General features: G+C 44.8%; 1 protein-coding gene and 1 non-coding gene across 5 annotated transcripts in view; one reads left to right on the top strand and one right to left on the bottom strand.

Moving 5' to 3' along the window:
• Positions 1-18,487, top strand: part of DAZL (deleted in azoospermia like) — a 38,098-nt gene extending 19,611 nt beyond the window's left edge. For 2 of the 4 annotated variants that reach the window (XM_060248742.1, XM_060248741.1), the window contains exons 9-11: positions 12,232-12,336; positions 14,801-14,899; positions 17,329-18,487. In XM_060248742.1, coding sequence (XP_060104725.1) covers positions 12,232-12,336; positions 14,801-14,899; positions 17,329-17,382 — 258 coding nt within the window. In that variant the 3' untranslated portion in view covers positions 17,383-18,487. The remainder of the gene's footprint in view (positions 1-12,231; positions 12,337-14,800; positions 14,900-17,328) is intronic. The other 2 variants (XM_060248744.1, XM_060248743.1) reach the window with 1 other exon arrangement.
• Positions 11,570-11,640, bottom strand: TRNAI-GAU (transfer RNA isoleucine (anticodon GAU)). The gene has a single exon. It is a non-coding gene; the product is annotated as a tRNA-Ile (tRNA).
• Positions 18,488-27,614: the final 9,127 nt, after the last annotated feature.

Raw genomic sequence — 27,614 nt, 5'->3', positions numbered from 1 at the left:
TGAGGAGAACATATTCCACTTGTTGCCATGTGCCTTTTTGCTCCTTGCCGGCAGGAGTGATTTGGCCCAGAGGAAGAGATTCTCAATGGGATAACCAAAATTAAGAGAGTGTTGCCAAAACAGAGTAATGGTACAATGTGGCATAATAAGAAAGCAAAGCTGAAGAAAACAAACAAATCAGAGCTGAGAGAGTTGGCAGACTCTGAGAAATAGGGGAAGTGATTGGGGGAAAGTTATGCTAGACCCCCTTCCAGGGAGGGGAAGGCTGCTACCCCATCTAGTGCAAAAGGCTTAGCTCAGATCCTGCCAGAAATAAAAACAAGCGAGAAAGAAACAGAGCAGAGGCCAGCAGAGAAGAAGTGGGAATAGCATCACTCACTGTCCTCCCCCCCCCACCTCGTCAAGAGACAAAGAAATAATGCCTTTATGAGCACCCTAGCTGTCTGGAGACAGAAAAAGGAAAAGTGGACATTAGTGAGACTGCTGGGGAATTTGTTAATTTCAACCACCCATCAAGGTTCAAGAGTGGTTATGGGAAAAGAAGCAAGACACACTGGAGAAGAAAACGGTAGGCACCTGGACTTCTAAGACTGGTGAGAGGGAGCACTGCCAAAGCTAGCCTTTCTCGCCTAAGAAGCTGGGGAAAAGACATACCTGACATTAACTCAATCACGCACACCGAGGCATTTAGGGACAGCTGCAGTCAAGTAAACACAGAGGCATGCTCACTGAACCAGTCTTGAGGGTTAAGGGGAACACTTGATAGCAAATCCAGCCAGAGGGCCCCCCCCAGCAGAAAAGCTTTTAGGAATTCCAAAGAGGAAAGGGAGAAAACATTGACTTTCCAGCACACCTCACATGCTTAAGGTGGAAAGGCAGTGGGAGGGCAAATACAAGAGAAGAAAACCCTCAGAATGGGTAGAAAAGGGGATTTGGCAGGACCAAGAAGATGGGGAAGAAGGGCCAATTCAGAGATGCAACTTAGAGAGTCCCAGGATATCTCAAGCAGACCCCAAACCAGTGTTTGTATAGTAAAGGGAAAGACAAAACCCCCTCCCTCTCCCTTCCCCTGACAGAAAAGGCTTAGAGTAGACACAGCAGATGCAGCTAGTTTTGCCAGCAGTAAAGAAATGCATCTCCCCCCCCCCCCCAAAAAAAAGACTCAAATAGAGAAAGCTTGAGGGGAGAGGGGTGGGTGTCCAAATATACAGGAGTCCTCTCAGGAATACCTGTCGGCAGCGACCATGAGATTTAACTTCTGACCGCCCTATAACACCTTTGAAGGCAGATTTGCAGTTCAGTGAAAGGAAGTCACTAGAGGGAAAAAGGCCATAGGCATCCTAGCAGGCCTTGTTTTCCAGCCTAAATAACAATTCAGTTAGCATTGAAAAGGATTGACAAAGGGAAGGGGGAACGCCCTAATATCTGGATGCAGAGAGGGAACCCCTGAGAATTAGAATCAAATCAGAAAAGGGGCATTCTGCTAGATTTGGGAATTATAGATGGTTCACAGTTCAAGTTGCAGCCTCTAGTACATACAGACCTCCACGTCATCCCTAATTAAAGTTTCATGTAAATAGCACACCTTTGGAAACAGCTTGGCTACAGGGCTAGCCTGAAAGTGATTTTTAGACCTGGATCGGAGCTTAATTAGAGAAATAAGCGCTCTACAAACTGTTAAGTACTTAGACATCCATACATTTCCAGAAATAAAAACAACTCATCTTAAGCCCAGATGACATTACCTAAGAACCCTTACCCCAACATGAGGCAGATAGGACTTTTATCAGACAAATATCCTCAGACTTACCACTGATATGGAGAAATGCTGGTGACTGAGAGGGGGGGAAAATGGATGGGAGAGGCATAACACAAAGAAACATGATTGCCAACATCTGAATAAAGACAAGCGGGAAACCAGCTATTTGTACATGAGAGAAAGACCCAAGAGGATTCCAACACAGAAACCAGGTCCTACAAGCAGAGAAATCATGGCCTGCAATGTTTATTATCTGCATTCTATGGCTGACTCATGACATCACTTTTGAGGCCGCAACCGACAGAACCTTGTTGCCAGAGGGAGACCTATCGCACAATGGGAGGTAACATGACCCAAGAGAAATCCCCATCCAGAATGCAAACTTGGAACCCTATATTGATGGAAGCAATTTCATTAAAGGTACATTGTTACATAGTAGGGACAGGAAAGACAGTTTCAGCAGGGGCAAAGGAGATTTTTTTTGTTCTAACCTAGGCCCTTCAAAGAGCTAAAGGGCAGATTCTAAGTATGCCTTTGGGGTGGTTCATGGCTTATGGGACACTCACGACCTTCATATTATGAGACTGACACTCTAGACCTTCTATAGACACATTAGGCCTTCTAAATGCAAAAGGGAAACCAATAGCTCATGAGAGACAGATTCTAACTTTTTAGAGAATGATGTTGCCAAAGGTGGTCCATGTGAAAGAACAAGAGTGCCTGACGACACCTGAGGAACAAAGAATGCACTGAGCAGATAAAGTAGCAAAGAGGAGCAGTAAAATTGGCACCCCACCCCTTCCAAAACAAGTGGCACTAGAACTGCATGACGGGTACATACCCGAAAAAAGAAGGCTGCACAGAGAGAAGGTGCAGAGGAAAATCAAACAGGATAGTTCATGAGATGAGGTACATGTTCTCTCCTGAGAAAAGTAATACATATTTTATGCATTTCTACACCTGGGGGAACTAATATGGAAGAGACACTATTTTGGACATTTACACACACGGCTAAACCAGAAAGCAGAAATAGCTTGTCTAACATGACAATTGATGAAGAAGGTTGGAGTGGTACCAGAAGCAGAGACTATGGACTAAGTTGTTTTTTTTAAAGACTCTATAGGTTAATGACACAGTTACCAAGGGCTGGAAAGTATGAATATCTGATAGTATCTGTGGACTGACTCACAGGTTGGGTAGAGGAACTCCTGTGCAAGGTTCCCTGTGCATAATCCCAACTGCAAGGAATATGTGCTGCTTAAGTGACCAGGACTGTGATTTCAGATCACAGGACACACCCGACTTCCAGGGGTTATCCAGAAGCACTAAGAACCAAGTGGGACATCTGAACAGGACATTAAAGACTGTGTTAAGGAAGATTAGCATGAAATGGACAAAGCTGTTGATTGCACTCACATATAGAAGGGTAGCAGCCTGGGGCAAGCTGGGGTTGTCACCTGGAGGAGGACGACATCCAAAATGCCTGTGATTCCAGATGACAACAGCTGATGGGTGGATTCATCGCACTGGGGTTAGAAGAATCGCAGCTCCAGAAGACGACCCCTAAGATGTGAGACCGGTGTATATCAAGCCAGGACAAGCAGACGGGCCATGGAGTGAGGACGAGAAGCAGACGGCAGACATCAGAGATCCTGTGCTTCTATCAGCAGACAAGGGGGACAAAGCAGATGAGCCAGGAAGCAAGTCTGCATGCTGAAGAAGACCAGCAGAAAGAGGTAAAGCCTCGCTACAACTTAAGGTTTTGACATCAGCAGAAGAAGCAGCAGTGGTATCAAAAGGGGGGGGGGAAGCCAACAAGCAACTGCAGTGACCAAGAGGAGTAAATCCTGTACACTCCTGTCCTAGAAATAAGAGTTTTCATCCCATTCTGGGGAAAGGACTATAAAGTTTAGAAGTATAAAGACTACTAGTCTCTAAGACTTCCTATTGTCAATTTGGGTTGTCTACTGTTTCACTGTTGATCTGAAAATGTGCAGTTTGCATGAACTCTCAGGCAGGGAGTGGTTATCCTACCTCTGAAGCAAGTGACTGTTAAAAGGAGATGAACTGGTAATTGTCTCCTGCACACCAGAAAAAGAGATGTAGCTACACAGTCAAGCTCTGGAAGAGGGGAGAGCAGGAAAGGTGTGTTGTTGCCAAGCCTGCCCCTTAGACTGTGCCAATCTCCAACACCCGCCAAGGTCCAGCCTGAAACACTAGACGAATGAGGTATGCAGAGGACTTAGACTCAGAAGTGTCATTCGCTACCGACTGTGACTGCCCGCAGCCACCAGCTGGATGTATCTACCAGTATTTTGCAGCTTGATTTTGGCCAGAAGAACATTTTGGCAAAACCAGATCAGTTAGGAAGAACTGATCCAGATAAAGACTCCTTGCCCACCTGCCAAGTGCGAATGGTCCAGAAGACACAACATTCACAGGACTGTGCAGCTGTGTGAGAGGCTATATCGCAGAACAATGTGGGAAGGGTGAAAGTTGCGGGTTACGTACATGGTCCTTGTGGAGAGTCAGAGTGATTGGGGAAGGTTTGAAAAGGTCATGGAAGGTGAATTTTGGGAAACATGAACTGAGCCAGAACCCATCTCACCGCCTTGGGATTGGGTTCCATCATTTGAACAAGGGAGAGGCTGGTGAAGTGGGAGAGGGTTTAAGTGCTATCATTACAGGAAGTAGCAACGGGACCCCGCATGAAGTAGTTAGGAGGGATTGTTAACTGGAGAAGCAGACCAGCCTGGCCCACTTGGATTGGTCAAAACTGGGACCTGAAAAGGTTGAAAAGAAGGAAAAGGAAAATGAGGTATTCCTTCAGAAACTTGAGTTTTGCAGCAACTGTAAGTTGCCTTGTGATTCTTAGCAAATATATTTGCACTTGGGAATTTGTATTTGGAGAAAAAAAACAGATTGAGGAATGAGAACAAATGAGGTGGGACTAGCAAAAGGTCTGAATCTCACTAACTTTTGTATGTACCATGTGTTATTATGAGATGAGTCATTCTCATCCTGTCTGGGGGGAGCCAAAATGGTCAAAAGAGAACCGTCAAAACAGATTGTAGAGGTATTTAGCCCAGAATTCGTTTATCAGTGGATGGGACCTCCCTCACAAGAACTGGCAGCTAGTCTTTCAATTGGGCTTTCCAAAATTATTGCTTTTATTAGGTATAACACGAGACCAAGAAGGGAAGTGTTTGAGTTTGGAAGCACAGACATTTGAAATGGAAAAATAAAAGGTATATTATTCCCCAGAGTCAAACAGAAACCTGCCTATAGGTCAGTTTCTGTTACATGGACTGGTACATTCCTGGAAGGGTTTACCAAGGGTTTATCAAGATCTTCTTCGTGGTCTCTGTGCAGTCCTACACATGGATCTTGCCGCAGGCAACGGATCCATACCTCGGAGCTCCAATAGCTCGCCTATAGCGCTTTTTGGCGCGCTTTCCTCCCGCCCTGGGGAGCAGGCAGCGACTGTGCATGCCTGGAGCGGGGGGGAAGCGCCCATTCCACTCAGTTTCTTCCCTACCGCCGCCCGGACAACACCTACCTCGCTGCGTTTCCTCCTTAGCTCGTTCTCTTCTCTCTTCATCTGGTATCGTATCCCTTGTCTTTTACCTCATATTTCTTCTTCTTTCATCCTACTTTCAACTATATTTCGTCCCTAAAAATTTAAAAAACAAAAACAAAACCCGTCTCTGCGCTATCTTTCCCGCTTCTTTCCCTCCCCTCCCTCCCTTGTCCGGAGCGCATGGAAGGGAAGGTTACCTTCAAGAAGTGCAGAAGTTGTGGGGCGAAAATCCCCACTTCTGACGGCCACAGCTACTGCTTATTTTTCTTGGCGAAGCCCATCGAGTGGACTCCTGCCCTCACTGTGCTAACTTTGGCAAGCAAGCCCGTAAAAACCGCGCAGCAAGGCTTCAGAGCTTTCTCCTAGAGCGGTCCTTGAGGGCTATGCCCACGTCGGGCTCGCCGCCTCCCCCACCACGAGCGGGAGATTCGGCTTCTTCGGACGCGCTTCTTGCTCTAAAACAGAAGCATCACAAGTCCGCTAAGAAACCCTCGAAGCACGCCGAAACCGGCCATAAGTCTTCAAAGAAAACGCGTCATCCCGAATCGTCTGATCCGGCGCCTAAGAAATCGCGTCATTCCAACTCCACGGATTCGGCGCCGAAAACATCTTACCATTCCGAATCGACTGATTCGGCCCCGAGGAAATCCCTCGACTTGCACTCGGGTTCCAAGAAGACTCGAGACTCCGCCTTGACTTTAAAAACAATGGATGCCAAAGCTACTTCTTCAGCCCTGCTTGTCCCGCCTGAACTGTCGGCGCCGTCTGACGTGATCGCCTACATGCCTCAGCTAACGCCGAACCCATCCACAGCTGTGGAAGTCATTCCAATTCGATCTCGTTCACCTTCGGTCCGTAGCGTAGTCCCTTCCGAATTTCTCGAACCCGAGATATCTACGGACCCTACTCAACTATATTCAAAGTCAAAGTCCTCACTGCAACCCGCATCCTTCCGTGACGTTGCTATTTCCCCTTTGTTCAGCGAGTCAGCAACTCAGGTGCCTTCACATCAAGTTCGTTCACGTTCGCCTCCTAAAACTTCGCATCGGATCTGATCCCGTTCACCGCTGCACTCTTGATCTCCACGTAGGCGCTACGATTCCGGATCTTCTGCCTATTATGAGCCCCAGGATGACTATGCTCGTCAACACCATGAACATTCATCCCTCTCTCGGTCTCCTTCACCGAGACACCGCCGCTACCACCGTCTCTCCCGTTCGCCCTCTGAAGAGCGATCATACCGTTCTCGGTACCAGGGCTCTGCACCACATTCAGGCCGTGACGTACTCACTTCTCGTATACACTGCATCGACTCTCCTCGACCTCGTGACTATGACAGACTTCGAGAGCCCGAAATGTCTCCACCTCGGCACATGGAGTCCCTTCGGTTTCAAGAACACCCTCAATATCGGGATGTGGAACAACCCCATTCTGTCTCCGCAACGGTATCGACTGCCCCTGCAGTCATTGCTACTCCACCCAGACCGTCTAGGGGCAAGGATGCTCAAACCTCAAAGCATCACACTCCCATCTCGGAACCAGTTGTACCACCTCACTCTCCTTCCAGGGACGACTCACATTCCGACAGGGAAACCTCAGCATCGTCTGATTCGGAGGACCACCCTGCCTCTCTAGCTTCAGAATCGACGCCTCAACTACGCCTTTCACCGTCGGATGCCTCTAAAGCCTACTTAAACCTTATCACTACCATGGCTCAGACTCTAAACATTGCCTTGCCTTCCGACTCGCCTAAAGTCTCTGACATCGTACACGATCTAGTACTAGCAGACTTCCCACCTGGGTCACTCCTTCCGATGCTACCTGTGCATCTTGAGGGATTGCGAGAGGCATGGGACAAACCAGCCTCTGTCCCTCCCACTTCTAAACGGTTTGACACTCTCTATCGAGTTCATGCTCCTGAGGCTAAGTTCCTGGCTTCACACCCTGCACCCAACTCCATCATCGTGCACTCTGCCATTAAAGCTAAACCGTCCAGACGCCCTACACCACTGGATCGAGAGGGTAGAAAACTGGACACCTTGGCAAGGAAAATATTTATCTTGGCATCTTCCAACTCCAAACTCAACAACTACTTGGCCTACTTTTCCGCCTACGTCTTCAATCTGGCAAATCAGTTTACGCCTCTCATCCCATCCCTTCCTGATGCTTCCCAAAAAGTGGCTTCTGAACTAGTAGCAGAACTCTCTAGAGTGTCAAAACAACAAATAAATTCTGTACGCCATGCTGTTTCATGCTCATCTAGAGTTTTTGCCTCCTCTGTTGCCTTACGTAGGCACGCTTGGCTGAGGTCTACCAACTTACAACCGGACATAAAGCAAAAAATCGAAGACCTCCCTTTTGATGGCCTAGGCCTCTTCCACGCATCAACTGATGAGGTTTTAACCTCTGTTGATGATGGCCGCAAACGCGCCAAGCGCCTGGGAGTTTCTCAACCTTCCTCCCAACAATTTAACCGCGGAAAACCCTGGAGACCATCGTTCCAGAAACGCCAACGGTCCCCTAAACAGAACGAATACTGGAAGAGAAGGCCTGCACAACAAAAACCTCAGTTCCAACAGCGGTCTCGGTCTCAACAAACCAAGAAAGCTTCCCTTCCTACTAAACAGTCTCTTTGACTCCCTTCAGACTCCACCGACCTACCACACCCGACTTTCCCCCTTCCTTCCGGTTTGGAATTCGATCACAACCGACTCCTGGGTGCTAACCATCGTGCGTCTAGGTTACGCAATCGAGTTCATTTCTCCACCTCGCCACCACTACTTCACAGCTACCCCCCCTTCTTCACTCCTCCATCAGGAAATTCTGGACTTGCTCCAGAAAAATGCCATAGAACCTGTTCCTCCTCAACATCAAGGGACAGGATTCTACTCAAGATACTTCCTAGTTCCCAAGAGGGATGGAGGCAAGCGCCCTATTCTAGACCTTCGGAAGCTGAACGCTCACATCGAATACAGGAAGTTCAGAATGATCTCTCTGCAGTCCATCCTGCCGTTGATCCCCAAGGACTCCTGGATGGCTTCCCTAGATCTTCAGGACACTTACTTCCATGTAACAATCCGACCTCAACATCGGAAGTACCTTCGTTTTGCCATGGGCCACGATCATTTCCAATACATATCCCTCCCATTCGGTCTCTCCACTGCACCCAGGGTTTTCACCAAGTGCATGGCAGTAGTGGCAGCTGCCCTACGCATCCGGAACATCCCTGTCTTCCCATATATCGACGACTGGCTCCTCATAGCACCAACTCAGCATCAACTAGAGATGAATCTCCATACAGCTCTTCTCCTTCTAAATTCCCTGGGTCTACGTGTGAATATCATCAAATCACACCTCACCCCAACCCAGGATCTCAAATTTATAGGGGCCCGTCTATGTACCTCTCTCCACCGTGCCTTTCTCTCGGAAGACCGAGCATTGACAATCATCAACCTTGCCAAATCGATTCAACAGCAACCCCTTCAATCTGCTTTCACCATCTAACGCCTCTTGGGCCTTATGGCCGCCACTACAGCAGTCCTTTACTTCGCCAGGCTACGGATGAGACAACTACAACTCTGCTTTGTACGTGCTTACCATCCCCACGTGCAACCGCAGAGCATCTTACTCACCGTTCCCCAGAGAGCACTTCTTTCTCTTACCTGGTGGACTGTACCCGAGAACCTTCTCGCAGGCATGCCGTTCCTACCGACTCCTCCGACGGCGATTGTAACATCAGATGCCTCCAAGTGGGGATGGGGAGCCCACTTAGACGGCAAGACTGTCAGAGGGCTTTGGACTCCCTCAGAGAGGGCCATGCACATAAACTGCCTAGAACTGATTGCTGTGCACAGGGCCCTCCAATCCTTCCTCCCACTGATCAAGGGTCGGCACGTTCAGATCTCCACAGACAATATGGCAACAGTGTTCTACATAAACAAGCAGGGGGGCACCAAATCCCTCCGACTGTGCCGTATAGCCATACTGCTTTGGGAATGGTGCATCAAACACAACATCTATATGACTGCCATCCACCTCCCAGGTGTGGAGAATGTTCTGGCCAACTCTCTCAGCAGGGTTTGGATAGACGACCACGAATGGTCCATCAATCTGACCTACCTTCATCGCATCTTTCGGTGCTTCGGGACACCCAAGGTGGACGTCTTTGCCTCCATGGACAATGCCAAATGTCCCCGATTCTATACCAGGAGGGGCAACGACGCCTTTCTACAGGTTTGGAAGGGCTCTCTTCACTACCTCTTCCCTCCAACCCCCCTGCTGACACGTGTGCTGATGAAGATCACGCGAGACGGCATGGACTGCATCCTCATTGCTCCATGGTGGCCACGGCAACCGTGGTTCACGAGGCTACTACAGATTTCCTGCCATACTTACCGTCGCCTTCCTCTAATGGGCGATCTTTTATCTCAAGCCAACGGACAGATACTGCATCACAACCCTCAGGTTCTGGCCCTGACAGCCTGGAGAATCCGCCCTCCTTTCTCTCTACAGACGTAGCCAACATCATCCTTAACGCGCGAAAGCCTTCCACCAGACTTTCGTACCAACACAAATGGAAGCGCTTCTGTTCATTTGCGACATCCTATCAACTGCGAGCAGAATCAGCGCCTCTAAATCTGATCCTTGATTATCTGCTCTCACTACAGAGATCAGGACTCTGTTATTCCTCCTTGAAAGTCCACCTCTCTGCCATTTCTGCGTTTCATGACCCCGTTGACGGCAAGACGGTGTTCTCCCATGGCCTCTCCAAATCCTTTCTCAAGGGCATGCTGCACCTCCACCCACCTATTAAACCGTTCATTCCGGCTTGGAGTTTATCCTTAGTTCTTTCCTCCTTAATGAACACTCCCTTTGAACCCATGGCTACTGTAGATCTCAGCCTGTTATCTTGGAAGACAGCACTGTTAGTCGCCCTTACCTCAGGAAAGCGCGCGAGTGACTTATGTGCCTTCCGCCATGACTCCCCCTACACCATCTTCCATAAGGACAAGGTTGTTCTGCGACCAGACCCCGCATTCCTCCCTAAGGTTGTCTCCCAGTTCCACCTATCGACTTTGACTTCATTGCCTACTCTTTTCTCCAACCCAACTGACTCAGGACAAAGAGCACTGCATTCCTTGGATGTCAGAAGGGCTTTATCTTTCTATCTTGCTCGTACACAACCTTTCCGTAAGGACCCTAATCTGTTTGTGGCCTACGGGAAACCTCATAAAGGACACAAAATTTCTACCCAGAGACTATCTAAATGGGTAGTTAGTGCCATCAGGTTGTGCTACGAACTGGCTAAGCAGCCTCTACCCGAAGGCCTTAAGGCTCACTCTACCAGAGCGGTCTCGACGTCTTCGGCTTTTCTACAGGGCGTCTCCCTAGAGGACATCTGTGCTGCTGCATCGTGGTCCTCTCCATCCACGTTCGTCTCCCATTATGCCCTAGACATTTGTGCAAGACGAGACGCCTCCTTCGGCCAAGCGGTCCTCAGATCCATCTTCCATTAAAGCCAGGGGTGAATGCATCCGCTTCCATTATTCACTACTGTGCAATGCTTATGTGACTAACCTTTTTCTTTTACCAGCACCCTCCTCCAAGACATTCAGCTGGCTAGTCACCCATGTGTGGGACTGCACAGAGACCACGAAGAAGATAAACAGGTTGCTTACCTGTAACTGATGATCTTCGAGTGGTCATCTGTGCAGTCACACACGCCCACCCAGCCTTCCCCGCTGCTGGCCTCTTGTGATTGTTCCTCAACCTTGCATACTGTCAGTGCCACTGGTGGCTGGAAGAAACTGAGTGGAATGGGCGCTTCCCCCCCGCTCCAGGCATGCGCAGTCGCTGCCTGCTCCCCAGGGCGGGAGGAAAGCGCGCCAAAAAGCGCAATAGGCGAGCTATTGGAGCTCCGAGGTATGGATCCGTTGCCTGCGGCAAGACCCATGTGTGTGACTGCACAGATGACCACTCGAAGATCATCAGTTACAGGTAAGCAACCTGTTTTTTATAGACTTGTCTATTTGGCAAGCTTCCTAGACTGATTATTCCCTGGAATAACACGCACAGGAAAAAAACATGCAAAGGGGATATGAACATATGAAGCTGCCTTATACTGAATCAGACACTTGGTCCATCAAAGTTAGTATTGTCTTCTCAGACTGGCAGCGGCTCTCCAGGGTCTCAAACTGAGGTTTTTCACACCTACTTACCTGGACCCTTTTTGGAGATGCCAGGGATTGAACCTGGGACCTTCTGCTTATCAAGCAGATGCTCTACCACTGAGCCACTGTCCCTCCCCTAGGACTCAGAGGAGCCTAATCCTGGATGAGAGCTGTTTACCAGGAGTTGGTGTACTTGCAGGTACCAAATATATGGCCTTAGCTGTCTCTTTGTTTGGGCTGTCAGGCTTGGCAGTGGTGAATGGGATAAACATAAATGGGTTAGCTTGCCTGATAACAGGAGTAAATGAAACATCAAAAGCCATAAGTGGTCAGTGGTGAGATCTCAGAACAACAGAGGGATATCCGTTCCCCGCCCAGCAGGCATGCATGGTAGGGGCTCTGTGCATCCCCACTGGCTGCAGAGCACTAAAATCCTAGGCTTTTTAACGTACTGATCAGGATTGGCGCAGGCGCCCTGTTCCCATCGGTGTGAATGCACAGATGACCATTTGAAGATCATCAGTTACAGGTAAGCAACCTGGGTTTTTTTCTTCTTAATTTATAGACTTTTTTGGCTTTTAGGCTTTACAAGACTTTTGAAATTGGGGGGCAATCTTCAGGATGCTGTGTTCTGTTTCTGGGATAGATAATTTATTTCTGTTTGTATCCCGCTCTCTCCGCAAGATCTGACAGATCTGTTCACGCTTATTTCCTTTGCCCAGACTTATACTACAGTTAATTATGGTGGTGAAATGGATCCTGGAACAGACCAAGCAGAATATTCTATGGCTGATACAACCCAATCGTGCGCCAACAGTCCACAAAAGGTACACATAACTACTGAGATTCTCTTCATATTGAAACTACATAAGAAACCTGCTTTCTGGTACAAGGGGAAAAACAGGATGGGAAGGAAGATGAGAGTGTGGAAGAAGTGACATATGTACTGCTCTGTATTGTGTATTCAGGTCAGTTCTGAATGTCTGTTTCTAATGTTGGAAGCCTTATGCCTCATGTTAGGGGAGAACTCTGCAATACTGTTACTGACTTCCTGTTATGCAAGGAAACTGTGTCTTTAAGTGGATGAGAAGTTGCTATAGTATTCTACCAAAGAATCTGGTTGCACAGAAAACTAGGCTTCTGTGAACTATGGCAGGAATGTTTGGGGAAGGTTTTTTGAAGTTCCTACTTGAGCTCGTTACAGCATGCAAGGTAACTCTGGATCAAATAACAAATCAGGTGATATAGAATTAATTATAAGACCATAAAACTAAAGACGAAACCAGGAAGTCTCAGACCCTGGGAACAAATCCTTCATGTGTCTGTCAGGAAGATCTGTTTTCCTATGACTCTGAAATTGCAGGCTGCATACATTTAGTTTCTGGGTATTTGCAGAAGATAGGTTATATTGTCTCTTCATATTGCCATATATTTACCTGAGGACTCTGGCATTACAGATCATTTGTATCTCAAATTAATTTAATCATGGAAGAAGCTGCATTCTTTGAGGCCCAGCTTATACAGATTAAGTAAACTGGTTTGTTGCTGTTGTAAGCCGTTTTTTGTTTCTGCATGATGGATGCAGCAACTAGGGAAACACATGGATTTTCATGAGAATTCTATATTTATTAGAAGGCAAAGTGATATTGAAGGTTAATATGGCTCATGAATTCATAGAAGAAAACTTCAGAGGCAGGGGTGTCAAACTCATTTGTTATGAGGGCCAGATTTGACATAAATGAGACCTTGTTGGGCCAGGCCATGTGTATCATAAAATATAATGCCAGATAATGGAGATATAAATGTTACAAAGGACACAGACAAACACAATTAAAGATTTTTTTTAAAAAAAAAATTAAAATAAAACATACTTAAAGTATTAGCACTCTTGCAATATTGTGGTCAGTATCAAAGCAAGCTCTCCCTCCCCCCTCATTTCTTCCCCAAGAAAGGCGCCTCAGCCAATGAAGAAAATACGGGTTTTGTTCTGTAGCTTCTGTGCAATTGAGAAATCCTGGCAAAGCAAGCTGTGACACAAAGAAGGGAGAGGGAGAGGGAAGCAGAGTTGCTCGCGGGCCTGATAGGAGCCCTCCAGGGGCCTGATCCAACCCCTGGGCCACATGTTTGACACCTTTGAGCTAGTATAATAAAACATACTTTGAGTGAAGAACTTTTTTGGAAGAAATGTCTACAACAGTATTACTGAATGTTGGTTTAATGCCAAAATGGCTATTGGTTTTCATAACCCTGCCCTCCAAAGTTTCTCCAGCACCTGTAGAGGTTTTTTCCCTCTCTCTGGTAACCTGCTACCACCACCTGACCTTTGCAGGAATTACCCATTGGGAGGGTTAGAACTTTCAGCTTCCCTTCCAAATTCTGAGTCCTTGCCTCTGTGTCTCCTGCCCAGCACCTGGTCACCACGAGGACTGTTTACTACCTTGTGTGCCCCTGAAGGAATAGCCGCTTGCCAACTGCCTGCCTTCCCCCTCTCATTCCTTTTAAAATACCATGTCCAAGATGGTGGGAGGTCTATGTAGTACAGAGAACCACTACCAGCATCAAAAGTTATGAAGTATTAAAAATAATATTCACAAGACTGAGGAAAGGGATTCAAAAGAAATGCACTCAATTCAATTCATCTGTCCCTCTATACGTGTCCTATAAGAGTTTAAAATACAGGACACACTCCTTAACTTCGGAAGTTACAGATCCCTACACAGTTGCTATTATCTTGACATTTCATCCAGCTCTTACGGCCAGCACACGGTTAATGGCTAACTCCTCCAGACCTCAGTTAAGAGTTCTGCCTACTTTGATGAACTCTGCACCCAAGAGCTTCCTCCTTACTCCCCTGAGTTTTATCACCTCTCTTTTCCACAGCCTGGTGAGGTTAGAGATACTTTACTTGAAGTCTCTCTAGTATTTAACACCTCCAAATCTCTGTTCCCTGCTTGAAGTGGGGGAGGAGCTTGACTATCCTACTGTTTAGACCTATTAGCACTTTTATGAAGGTGGGCTGAGGTAGGTTTGGAAAGCAGTTGAACTGACTTTCCCTCTTCCTACCTGTTCTCTGCCCAAAGGGGGTGTGGGGAGGGGGGAAACCTTTAAAATTCTGTGAAGGTTTTGTTTATTTCAACCTTCCAAATGAAAAAATGTATTTCTTCACAATAACTGAAGAATAATTACTTTTTTAAAAAATTCTGTATATACCAAACTCTTGCAGTAAAGGTCTTTTGAAGCACATGCAGTCTAGGTTATTGATTATAAGCTAACAAAACTTAAATATTTTAGAGATCTGTGGACCGAAGCATACAGACAGTGGTGTCTTGTCTGTGTAATCCAGACAACCGCTTGAGGAACAATATTGTAACACAGGAAGACTACCTTAAGGTATGAATAAGACTGCAAGTTCTTAGGACCTAGATAATAGTCACAGCACAATTTGAGACCACTTTAGTTTCTAACTAACCCACTTCAAGCAGGTCTGAAGAGGTGGTGCAAATTTTCTAGATAAAACTATTGTCCAATACAGAGTATTATCAGCAAGAGTACTTGCTATGGTATTAAATGTTACTAGTATCTCAATTCCAAAGTCAGTAATGAGTATAATAAAGGCAGCACATTAGAGATGGTAACAATACACATGATGCAGAACTCCTTTTAATCCTTAATGGTTGCACTCACTGTTCCCTCTAAGCTGAGTTAGCGTAAACTAGCTCACAGATTTTTAGCCTCCAGCTCACACAATTTTGTCTTAGCTTAGGAAGGATGACCCCAGAGCACAGTAATGTATGCAGTAGCTCACAACTTAAATGCCAGTAGCTCACAAAGTGGAATTTTTGCTCACAAGAGTCTGCAGTTTAGAGGGAACATTGGTTGCACTATAATTTGGTAATTTAAATCTGATTGCACAGAGGGCAGCTGGGTTTAAAAAAATATTTTGTATTTTGTGTGTGTGCGCATGCCTGGAAGTCATGGCAACTTTGGCGACCTCTACTAGGGCATGGAGGGCGTTCGGAGACGTAGGGTGTTTTTACACTGAGTTTGTGACTATCACCACATTGGAAACTCACCTTTTACATTACCTAACGTTCTCACAACTGTTTTGCATAATTGCTGCCTGAAGCATCTACATTGGTTTAGGTGGGATGAGTTCTGGCGCTGCTGCTACGTTTTTCTCAAAACTAGTTTTGATCCAGTCATTTCTCTACAAGCGTTTCAAACTTGTAGAAGTTTTCATGCGTTTTAAAAGACTCCTCCAACAGCTACAAGGTGCAATAATTTGCCAGTTTGGTGTAGCGGTTAAGCGTGTGGACTCTTATCTGGGAGAACCAGGTTTGATTCCCCACTCCTCCACTTGCACCTGCTAGCATGGTCTCGGATCAGCCATAGCTCTGGAAGAGGTTGTCCTTGAAAGGGCAGCTGCTGTGAGAGCCCTCTCCAGCCCCACCCACCTCACAGGGTGTCTGTTGTGGGGGAGGAAGGTAAAGGAGATTGTGAGCCGCTCTGAGACTCTTCGGAGTGGAGGGTGGGATATAAATCCAATATCTTCTTCATGAGAACTGACGGCACTTGAAATTTTTACATATCATTGCTTGCCTCATCTTGTAATTTAAATTTGCATTGTTTTTGCAGTGTTGACACCATTTCCAAGCAATCATATACATTTAATTAAGCACTGGTATTCCGTATGCCCTCTGATCAGAGACACCCCCCCAGTTGAAACGCTTTTAGCAGGAAATATAGAAATTTGGCTATGCAAAATGATCGCAGAAGGTCCACAAATGTAAAAGGAAAGTAATTGAAGCGGAACGGTGGCAGGCGATTTGAAGACACTAAAACTCTGGATCGAACTGAATGTAAAAACACCTGTAGGTTGATACAGCTTAGAGAGATCCTGATATTCCAAGAAGGCCTCCCTTCCAAGTACTTGCCAGGGTCGGCCCTGCTTAGCTTCCGAGATCGGACTTCCTTGGACTATCCAGGTCAGGGTTGAGGGCAGCTGTTTTGATGATGGCTATGATCAGGTTCATGTGTCATATCAAACAACACCAGAGATTGCACCAGTGAATTACAAATCTACTTTAACACTTCTCAAACCATTGTGTGAAGGAGCAACTTTTGTCATTCATAGTGTCCAGTGTTCCCTCTTAAGCTGAGTTAGTGTGAGCTAGCTCAACAGTTTTTTAGCTTCCAGCTCACACATTTTTGTCTTAGCTCAAGAAGAATGACTCCAGAGCAAACTAATTTATGCAGTAGCTCACAACTTTATGCCAGTAGCTCATGAAGTAGAATTTGTGCTCACAAGACTTCACAGCAGGGGTGGCCAAACTGTGGCTCGGAAGCTATGTGTGGCTCTTTCACACATACTGTGTGGCTCTCAAAGCTCCCACCACCTCTGTCAGTTGGCTTAGAGAAAGCATCCCTTTAAATCACTTTCCCAAGCCAGAAGGTGGCTTGGAAAATGCATTTAAAGTTAAAGTTGCTTCCTTTCCACCTCTCTCTTCCCTCCTCCCTCCCCCATCTATTTGCCTGCCTGCCCCTTTTCCTGTCTTGCGGCTCTCAAATATCTGACATTTACTCTATGTGGCTCTTACATTAAGCAAGTTTGGCCATTCCTGTCGCAGCTTAGAGGGAGTATTGATAGTCACCATTATATAATTTCTTTCTTTGTGCAAGTTACCTATGCAGCCTTTATAACCCATATAAGCATGCAATGTTGTCTTGAATTGGATTGCTCTGAAGCAAGGAATCAGCTTCTAGGCATTGATTTTGGGGGCAGGAATTAATTTTTGATACATTTTAATGTTTTTCTCTAGGAGAAGAGGGCACATCATTTCAGAAGAAGTCGAGCTGTACTTAAAAGTGTTTGACCTAATGATACTTTCACAGAAGACCTGAAGTATTGCTGTGGTACCTGTCATCTGTTGTGATTACAACAACCTGGAAGTCATATGCTTGACAGAAAATGCTTGACAGTTATTAGCAAAAGTTGCTTCAAGATGTTTGTTTGAAGTTGTGTGTTACCTATTTCTAGATGAGTGTTTTATCTAGTTGAGAGTTTTGTGTTCTGTTTCTAAAAAAATTCTAATAGTTGGAATTCATACTGTTGATTTTGTGTTTATATTTAAATGTAATATTTTACTGCATGTTGGCACTTAGCTATTTTTTACATTTTAACTTTTTACTAATCTGACTACTACCAGCTGCTAAGAGTTCTTGCCGAAGGTGGTTGTTTTAACACTACTTGAATCAGTGGAATAGACCTCAGTTGCATCTCAATTAGTGCCTTGACTACATACTTGGTACATTTGCCAGTTCAATCAGTGGGGACTTTGTTCAGTAACTTGGTAGAGTTGGATCCAGTGATCTGTTGTGCAAAAACTGTGAATCTATCCTGTGTTTCCCTTCCTTTCCCCAAGTACTTTGATGGACAGTTGATGCCAAGGCAAGACACAGGTAGATGATAGCTATATGGGTAGAGGCTGCAGTGATGAGGGGGAAGGGGTGAAACGATCCTTTTTTCTATTATAAGTAAATGGCCTTGATACCTTTTTTCTCCTACTGCAGCCTCTGAGCCTCTGCTCCACATGTGTCCCATGAATCAACTTTCTTATAGTGGGGAGGAGGCACAGGAAAAAGCTGGGGGCAGCAGTACCTTCCACTGATGGATGACTTGATTGAACCCTTAGTTTAAATGTACACTATCCCTTTTTGAGATCTGATGATTAAAAGTGTACTCAAGAATGTAACTAGCAGTATTAATTATACTTGGTGAATTACACTTTTTTATATTGAACCAACTTAACTGATACCCGTGTCTTAATTGTGGAGTATTACGTGTGATCTCTCATGTGTTTGTTTTTTCTTTAAATTGGTCAACTTTAAATCAAAGAACTTAGAAGGAACAGTTTAATTATGTAGACTTTAGTTTTGTATCAGTAGAATTCCAAAAAAATAAACTTATTTTGCACTGGTTTTTTTCCAGACTATTAATTAGTGTTTCTGGTTGTCCAGTACTAGATACAACATATAGAAAAGTAGACAAGTGTAATATTGCTTACATTTCAGGAGTTCATTGTGTATGGCTAAAGTGTTGGAATGAATGGCCTGTGATATGTAGCTATATTAATTTTACTCATTTTGCAGAGTGGAATCAGAAGTCCTGGTTGCATGGATTACCTCTGGATCAAGATGTGTTGGTGCTGCTGTTGCTACTTGATCTAACAGTAGCCTCCAGTATGGTTGATTATGATCTTTTGACCTACTGCCTCACCAGTGTGGAAATATGGGGGACTGTTTTGCAGTGGCTGTCCTCTGTCGGGGACAGAGAGTGGCACTTGGGGAGAGGGTATCTCTGTGTTACCGTCTGGTATGCAGCATCCCATAAGGAGTGATCCTCTCCTTGTCATTTAACATCTATGTGCTCCCTCACCCAGTTAATCCATGGGTTTGGACTGGGTTGCCATCAGCTTGCAGAAAGCACCCAGCTGTATCTGCTGATAGCCTGACTCCAGAAAATGGTTCTGGAGGCCATGGTTGCTTGGCTGCATCCAAGTCTTTCTGGACTTTCTCAGACATCAACTAGCAGTATTGACAACTTTTCTGAAGAGTTGGTGGCAGAATTTAAAAGCCTGCATTTGAGCTGAGAAGGAGGCAAACAGTCTTGTAAGGAGGTAGGGCAAGTAAGAGCCAGTAAGAGTAACATGGTACAACAGTTCATTAGTGGGAGACCCTCAAATATGTGGGTCTTAGATTGTGAAAGACTTCAAAGTTAAGAATCAGCACCTTAAATTGAGCCAATAAACAACTAATACAGCTGCTTTTGAACAAGTGTATGTACTTGTGTGCTCCCCATTTAGCATGTTTGCACATTCGCTTTGAACCACCAATCAGCTTTTCTGGTATTTCCAGACTTTTCACATGGTTTGTCAGAGAGAAATTCTCCAGATTAGGTAGTACAGGGGTGGCCAAACTGTGACTCACAAGCCACATGTGGCTTTTTCACACATATTGTGTGGCTCTTGAAGCAGCCCCCATTGCCTCGTTGGCTGACTTGGAGAAGGCATTTCTCTCTATATCACTTCTGCAAGCCAAGCCAGCTCGTGACTTGGAGAATGCATTTAAAGTTGCTTTCTTTCTACCTCTCCCCCCTTCTCCCCCCAATTTATTTTCCTTCCTCACTCCCTCCCGGCTATCAAACATCTGACATTTATTCTATGTGGCTCTTACGTTAAGCAAGTTTGGCCACTCCTGTTCTGGTACATCTGCAGTCAGTCAGACTTTCTGCATTAAGTTTCAGCTTGCTATCCCTTGGCTGCTTGACCACAGAATGCAAGCTCTAGCTATAAGGATAGAGACCATGGTTTCTGAGGGTTTTACTTGATGAAATTTAGAATGGGGTGTTGTCAGCATAAATTCACTGACTCATCAGTAGAATGAATACTAATATATTTTGGGTAACTAAAACAGGAGGCCTTTGGCACCTTAGACTAGCAAAAAAACTAGGGAGAAAAGACTGACAGATGTTTAAATCCAGTTTTTAAGGTGCTATTGGCTCCTGTTTTACTTTGCTATGGACTAACATGGCTGTTCATCTGTAAGTACTCTTTTCTGGGTGGTGATTATCCACCACAGTGACTAATGCTGTCTATTTCAAAGTCAAGCCTTAAGCAAAAGTGAAATAGGTCAAGGGCAGCTGTGATACCAGGGGACATTCCAACTCTGATTCTATGACATCTGCCACTTTACCCAAACCTGTAACTGCCTGTTTATTATGGCAGACTAAAAAGCAACTGGAAGATAGTTTATGTAAGCTGACACATTTGTATTGAAATCTGCCGAAGTCTTTTAAAAACAGAATTGGCTAGTGTGCCTTAGGTAATTTGCCCAAAGCTATTAACTCGATGCTTTATGTATAGGAAAAGCTTCTACCATCTTTTCATGCACAAAAATCTAATGCAGGGTTGTGTGCCTGAGTTTCCACATATCTAGCTCCGTGTCATTCTAAATATATTATGGGTCTGGTCTAAACTAATATTCTGATTAGTCCAGTGAATTGTGATTTGCAGTTTAGTAGCCTTTCTCTTTAGTGAATATAGCTTTAATAGGCAGCAGTATTTGATTCTGAATAGCTCCAGTGCACTTAACTGTGTTTGGTTGGTATTTGAAACTACATAGTGTGTCTTTTAAAAAATAGAATAGCTACTGGATGTATCTAAGCTTTTATTAAACAGGCTTCTCAGAAGTGGACTGTTAATAATGCTGTCCTGGATCGTTTACCCCTTCATACCTTAAAGTCCTTCATGTATCTCTGCATTTATGGTACAGAAAGACCTTTTTTTTTTGCTTTTGAAACATAAAATGTTTCACAGCACCTGAAAGCATTCATTTATTGCAGTGTGAGTTTGTGATGCACAGCCCACTTTGTCTCAGTTAATATATATATGCCAATTACAAATGTCAGAGGAGGAAGGACAGTTAGCACAAAGATCAGGCATTCCAGTGTTCCAGAATGAATATGTTAATACATGGCGTGTGAAAGCAAAACCCTAGTCTGAAGAGTAAACTCAGAACACTAGTGATAAATTAACAAAGTAGAATGAATTTGAATAGTGTACATAAACCTGGGCAAGGGGTTATTCCATAGTCCGCTGACTTGCAATTCCCTACAGAGTTCAAGTCTGGCAGTGAGACAGCTGTAATTCTGTAGCTTCTCATTGGGCTTTTCCTTTGAAACTCATGTCTGATATTGTGCCAGGGAACTGACTGGTTTGTGTAGGTTCCCATTTCTGTTGTCTGGTTTATATTCATTCATTATTCTGCGTCAAGATGGTTGGGTTGGGCAGATGAGAGCCAGCATATGATAGCATGTATGACTTGGGAAGATATACAGGTGAATGACTACATGAATAAATTGTAATGCCTTGTCACGTAAAACAATTAACATGTTAATGTGATATTATATTCTAAATCTACAGTGGATTCTGATTTCATGTTCTGTTTTTGTTCCAGTTCATCTGTGACGAAGTTGTGTAACAATACATCATCCCTAAATAGCCTGCATTATAGTTAATGGGAGATTTCATATTCACATGACACTTCTGTGGGCTGGGGAATCAAACTGATCAAGCTTTCCAGTTTATTGTCCCCTAGGATCACAGAAAGGTTACTGTATTCTGCAGAGCTTGTGCCCCAGCAGGGCTAATCATCTCACATTCGGATGGAGTTCTCAAGGAAATAAATGTTCTTAATTCAAACATTAAAACAGGTTTTAACAGCTGCAGGAATTGGAGCACTATCGCATATGGGAAAGAGCTCTGAAGTGCTAATCTGTTCATTCTCCATTCACCAAGTTGTTCAAACCTTTTTAGATGATATTGGAACTAGTATTGAGGACTCCTGGGCTTTTATGCATGCCAGATTTGCTAGTCTGAGATGTCTTTCTTGGTATGGGGACTGCATGTTTTAAGTATACTTATCATTTACCTTTTTTGTCAAGAGTCAAGGCAGACTAGAATGAAGAACAATGCAATAAAGAGCAGTGAAATAATGCAATCAACCTGGATTATTCAATGAAAGCAATGAAAACAAAAGCAGCAGTAGTCTGCCTTTCTCTAATTACTGGACCTAATAAACTGGATTTTAGATTAGGAAAAAAAAGACAATTATGATGCAGTTCAAATTGGTACTGCAGTATGAAGGTGGAGGAAAAAGAAAACCGCCTGAAATTTTCACAATTAAAATCTCAGTTTCTTTACTTTTAGAAAATACCTTCCTGCACAATTCTGTGGAATTTTAATGGATCTCTGTTCCCTTCATGAAAAGACCCTTGTGAATGGCCAATGTGATACAATGATTAGTGTGTCAGACTAGAGAGAATCAGGTTCATATCCTCACCCTGCCATGGAGGCTTGCTGAGTGACCTTGGGCTACTCCCACACTCTCAGCCTAAGTTATCTCACAGCGGTGTTGAGAGTAAAATAAGACGGCAGGAGAATTATATAAGCTGCTTTGGGTCCTGTTGGAAAGCAAAGCAGAGTGTAAAGTAAATGAAAAATATGGGAGCCTGCCTGGTCACATGAAAAAATCATCCTTTGAGGCAGAGGCCATGACAGAAGGGTTAGGAGCATTATGTTGCATCTAGTTGGCGTCTATAAATGTGTATAACCTTGAATGTCACATTATGGGGAAAAGGTGATACAGAAATGTTTAAAAGAAAGATACCAATAATTACACATTCACTTATTAGCAGGGATTGGATACAAATGAATAGTGGTAAAATATTTATAATCACTTAGGTGATGTTTCCCATGTTCTATCTGGAAGTGGTCAAAAATGCTGTAACTTAACAGTTGGCCAGCAGGTGGCACTTTAGGCTAAGAATCGCTGCACATTCTGGGAGAGCACTTTGGTTGGTCTAGCAACAATGAGACCACCACATTAGAGACGTGTGTTTTTCCCCATCATCTGTAGTTATTTTCAGATGGACAAAATTCAAAGAAAGTGGGACATATATATAAAATTGTATATATACGAAGTACAAAGTTGAGTAGAACTGAACTGAGTAGAACTGAAATGAAGTTTAAGGGGACTTCAACACTAATGTTAAGGTTCTAGAAGGTTTCAAAGGATGCTTTGCACAGGTGCCAAACCCATGCGTGACTGCACAGAAACAAAGAAACCACATCCTGATTACTGAAGCGCTTTCTTCAATACCAAATGACAGAAACAAGAGACAGCTAGCAGATCCTTATTTTAAAAAAGTCTGAGTCAGCCTAGTAATTCTGCATCCTCTTCATCAACATGTTCACAAGATATACAAGAAGACAAGGCTGGTAGACTTCTAATTGTGCCAAAGAAACAGCTTCAGCAGGTGCAGTGATGAGATGCAGCAACAAAATTCAAAATATATGCCTAACAAATATGATTTCTCCCCAGCCTTCAAAGGAGTCAGTTTAAAAAAACCTCTGGCAATACAATTCTGTGCAGAGTTACAGCCTTCTAAGTTGGTGGCAATAGAATTAGAAGGGTGTAACTCTACTTAGAATTGCTACTTGTAACAGGAAATCTTCAGAACTGAATAAAAGGCAAAAGTTGTTTCAATTAAAAAAAAAACTGGCCTATCAGCAGTCCCACAGCTATGCAGTCATTAAAGATGTATGAGCTAGCATTTGTTAGTTACATTGGTCAAAGCAATAGAAAAATTTTAAGATTAGAATATAGCATATAGAGAAACGAGGTATTCTGCTGATTTTCCAATGTTTTCATTTCAATAGCTGAAGTGTGCCCATTGTCTTACTGAGAGACAGGCTATTTATCTGATGTAAACTGCTGAAGTACTTGCTGACAAGTGCAGATATGGCCCTGCAGTACATATAAGTGAAGGGCCCAGGGCTTGCACTATCATGATTTACAAGTTCGGTCTTTTATAAACATCTCCACTGAGTGTTCCACAGTTAGGCTGTAAACCTGAGGTTTCTTCTGCTAGTGTCTTATCACAGAACGGACATTTTCAAAGAGTAACTGAGGACAGTGGAAATGCACTTTAATAATTTTAGGTGTGAAGTAACCAAGAAACATTGGAGGCATACTATTATGTTGGGTCTTATTACAGTACATAAGTTAGGTCCCATAAGGAAACTAAGCAACTGGAAATCTCTCCCTCCAGTACCACAACAGTATGAGACTGCTGAGCTGACTTCCAGTGATACTTTAGCAGGAGTGAAAGTATACTGTATTGGCTGGCCTGGAGTATTAGTAAAGTGGCTGAAGTATGCTCTGATCTTCTGCTTCAAGTCCCTGAAAGAGAGATACTACCTGTATGATTCACGGTAGACAAAAAAATACTTCTTTACTCAGCAAGTGACTAAAGTGTGGAGTTTGCTGCCTGAGGATGTAGTGATGGCCACAGGAATAAACAGCTTTAAAAGGGGATTAGATAGATTCGCGGAGGATAGGTCTATCAGTGGCTACTAGCCTTGGTGACTGTGAGGAACATCCATATTCAGAGGCACTAAACTTATGAATCCCAGAGGTAGGAGGTAACATCAAGTGTTGGCCTCTATGCCCATAGGAACTGGTTGGCCACTGTGAAACAGGATGCTGAACTAGATGGAGCATTGGTCTGATCCATCAGGGCTCTTTCATCCTTATGAAATTGACTAGACACAACAGTTTTCCCCAGTAATGCACCATCATTCTAAAAAGTGAGTTCCCAACTGGGAACTCCTTTAAACTGTAGCAGAGGGCTCCAGTTCTGGGTGGTATGACTGTGGTGTGGGGGAGGAGGGGATCCTTCCTCCCCCTTTTTTTCCCTTCCTGAAATGGCATCCCAGGGACATATGGGCAAATGAATTGTGGCACTGTTTCAGGGAGGAAAATCAGAATGGGGAGACAGCATCCCCTCCTGCCTACACAATAGTGGCCCCAAACAAAATCTGACTCCCTTGGCACAGTTTAAAAGAGCTGCTGACTGAGAACTTGCTTTTTAAAATGGCACATCCCTGGGGCAAACCCCACAAATAAGCACTCAGGTTTGCTGTTAGGAGTGAAAATGGTGTTTTTAGTCACCTTGTGAAGCAATCCTTTTACCACTTGCAGATTCAGCAATGTCTATGTTAAGTCTTCTAGGTGTGTGTTCTTGTACAAAGTATTGGTGGAAATACTATATGTATCTGGAAGCTTCTCTATAGACAATGGATTGTGTGGTTGGTAGTGTGAGAGGGCAGGATCCCAACTAAGTTTTCCACTCACACAAGGAACTTTTTGTCCATGGAACAGAATGATCTTCATCGTGGTCTCTGTGTAGTCCCACACATGGGTTTTCCCCTGGAACGAACCTGACCTCGGAGAATTCAAAGCTAGCCTAGGCATTTATTTTGGTGCTCATTCCCTCTCAATCTAGGGAACAGGCATCCACTGCACATGCCTGGAGTGAGGGGAAGGCGCTCCACCCACCACCGTTCGGGATATACCTACCTCGTTGCGTCTCCTCAACTTCATTGCGATTTTCTCCATTTTTTGACTGTTCTTCTACCTCACCAACTAGTATCGTTAAAAAAAAAGACTTTATCTTCTTTACTATTTCCTCCCCCCCAAGTGTTTGGAAGGGAAGGATTCTAAAACAACTTTCAAAAAGTGTACCCTGTGTAAGACCAAAATTCCCTTGACCAACGGACACTTCTTGTGCCTATTTTGTCTAGGGGAGACACACAGAACCCCAATATCTGTGTTCATTGTAGCCAGTTTGGGAAACAGGCCAGAAAAAATTGTGCGGCCAGACTTAAAAGCCACCTGTACTGTCCCACGCTTCTGGATCCCAGACTTTGCCACCTTCCCTAACTCTGCAAAGAGACATGGCTCAACCGGCAGCTTCCGTGGCATCGGCTCCCAGTAATAAGTCCAGAAAGCACTCCAAGAAGTCTGACGATTCCAAGAAAAAACATCAATTCTCCAAACACCACTTGGATTTGACACCCTCTAAACCGAAGCCGAAGATTCATCATCAGTCCTCGGACTCAAGGCCCTCCGACCAGACCGTGACCTTGACCTCGCATCCGGTGGCATCCACCTCGACTTCGATGTCGATGGCACCGACTGTTCCGGCGGAGCTCTCGACTCCCATCGAGGTCATAACTGACAAGGTCGTCCACATCCAATCTAAATCTCCATCGGTCCATGAATCCCTACCGGAAAACATCCTTGACACCGAATGCTTGGAATCCTTGCGACTTCGAGGTCAGCGAGCTAATCTCCTTGGGGCACACTCATTCTGGGAAGTCTTGATGCCTCTCACCTTCAAGGACCCAGCTACCTCTCCATTACATCGAGAGCCTTCAACGCCCAAGGATATGGCCTCTCAAATCTATGCTGAATGGTCCCCAGGCCAACGTAGGGATCATTATTATTACTACAGCCCATCACACTCCAGGTCACCGTCTCCACGAAGATATCGGCAATACTATAGATCACCATCTCGTGAAATCCATTGACCCCAGTACCATGAAGAACCCTACTAGCCTCAGTACCATGATGAAGTTTACCAACCCAGATACCGTAAGCTTCGGTACCATGAGGACACCTATCGACCCCGGTACCGTGAGGATTTCCTTTACTCTCAATACCACGAAAGTCCATCTCCTCATTGACCCTGACATTACAGTCAGGAGTCAAAACCATTATCACCAGTTCGTTCAAAATCTGCCTGCTCGGCTCCATTGAAACAGCAGATAACTCAACAACCTACGCTTCCAAGTAAGACTATATTGCTACCGACCAAGCCCACATACACAACTCTTATGGATGTTCCGGAGGATTCCGAAGCGGAACACTCGGACTCTTCTCACTCTACGGCATCCACTCCAGCATCACCTGTTTCAGACATTACCAAACCAGCCGATCTCTCACCATCTGAAGGATCCAAGGCTTACTTAGACCTGCTTACCAACATGACTAATACTCTTAACATAAAGCTCACCACTGACCTGCCAAGAGTATCGGATGTAGTCCATGATTTAGTCCATGCAGACCTGCCTGCAGGCTCCTTCCTCTCTATGCTCCCTGTTCACCTAGAAGGCTTAAAGGAGGCTTGGGATAAGCCCGCATCAGTTCCACCTACATCAAAAAGGATCGAATCCTTATATAAAATCCATGCTTCAGATTCTAAATTTCTATTTAATCACCCTGCACCCAACTCCATGATCGTACATTCCTCATCTAAGTCCAAGCAAACACGTCATCCAGTCCACAACAACCACAACACCCCACCAACAGCACAAGACTGCGTCCATTTTATCCCATGTGGGAATCCATAACATCGGATTCCTGGGTCCTGGCGATTATCCACAGGGGTACACCATAGAGTTCGATTTGCCCCCGAGGCTCCATCAATTCATACGTACTCCCCCCTTCCCCCCCTCTTCAGGAAGAGATCTCCACCTTGCTGGACAAGGCAGCCATAGAACCAGTTTCACCGCAGTTCCATCGCACAGGGTTCTATTCTCGATACTTCCGGTTCCAAAGAGAGATGGGGGACAACGTCCAATACTAGAACTTCGCAAGCTCAATCAGCATATCCTGTACAAGAAATTCCACATGATAACCC

This window comes from Heteronotia binoei, chromosome 10 (assembly GCF_032191835.1).
Source record: "Heteronotia binoei isolate CCM8104 ecotype False Entrance Well chromosome 10, APGP_CSIRO_Hbin_v1, whole genome shotgun sequence".
NCBI lineage: Eukaryota > Metazoa > Chordata > Lepidosauria > Squamata > Gekkonidae > Heteronotia > Heteronotia binoei.
The sequence above is the reverse complement of the archived record's forward strand: the minus strand, read 5'-3'. Positions and strand labels throughout refer to the sequence as shown.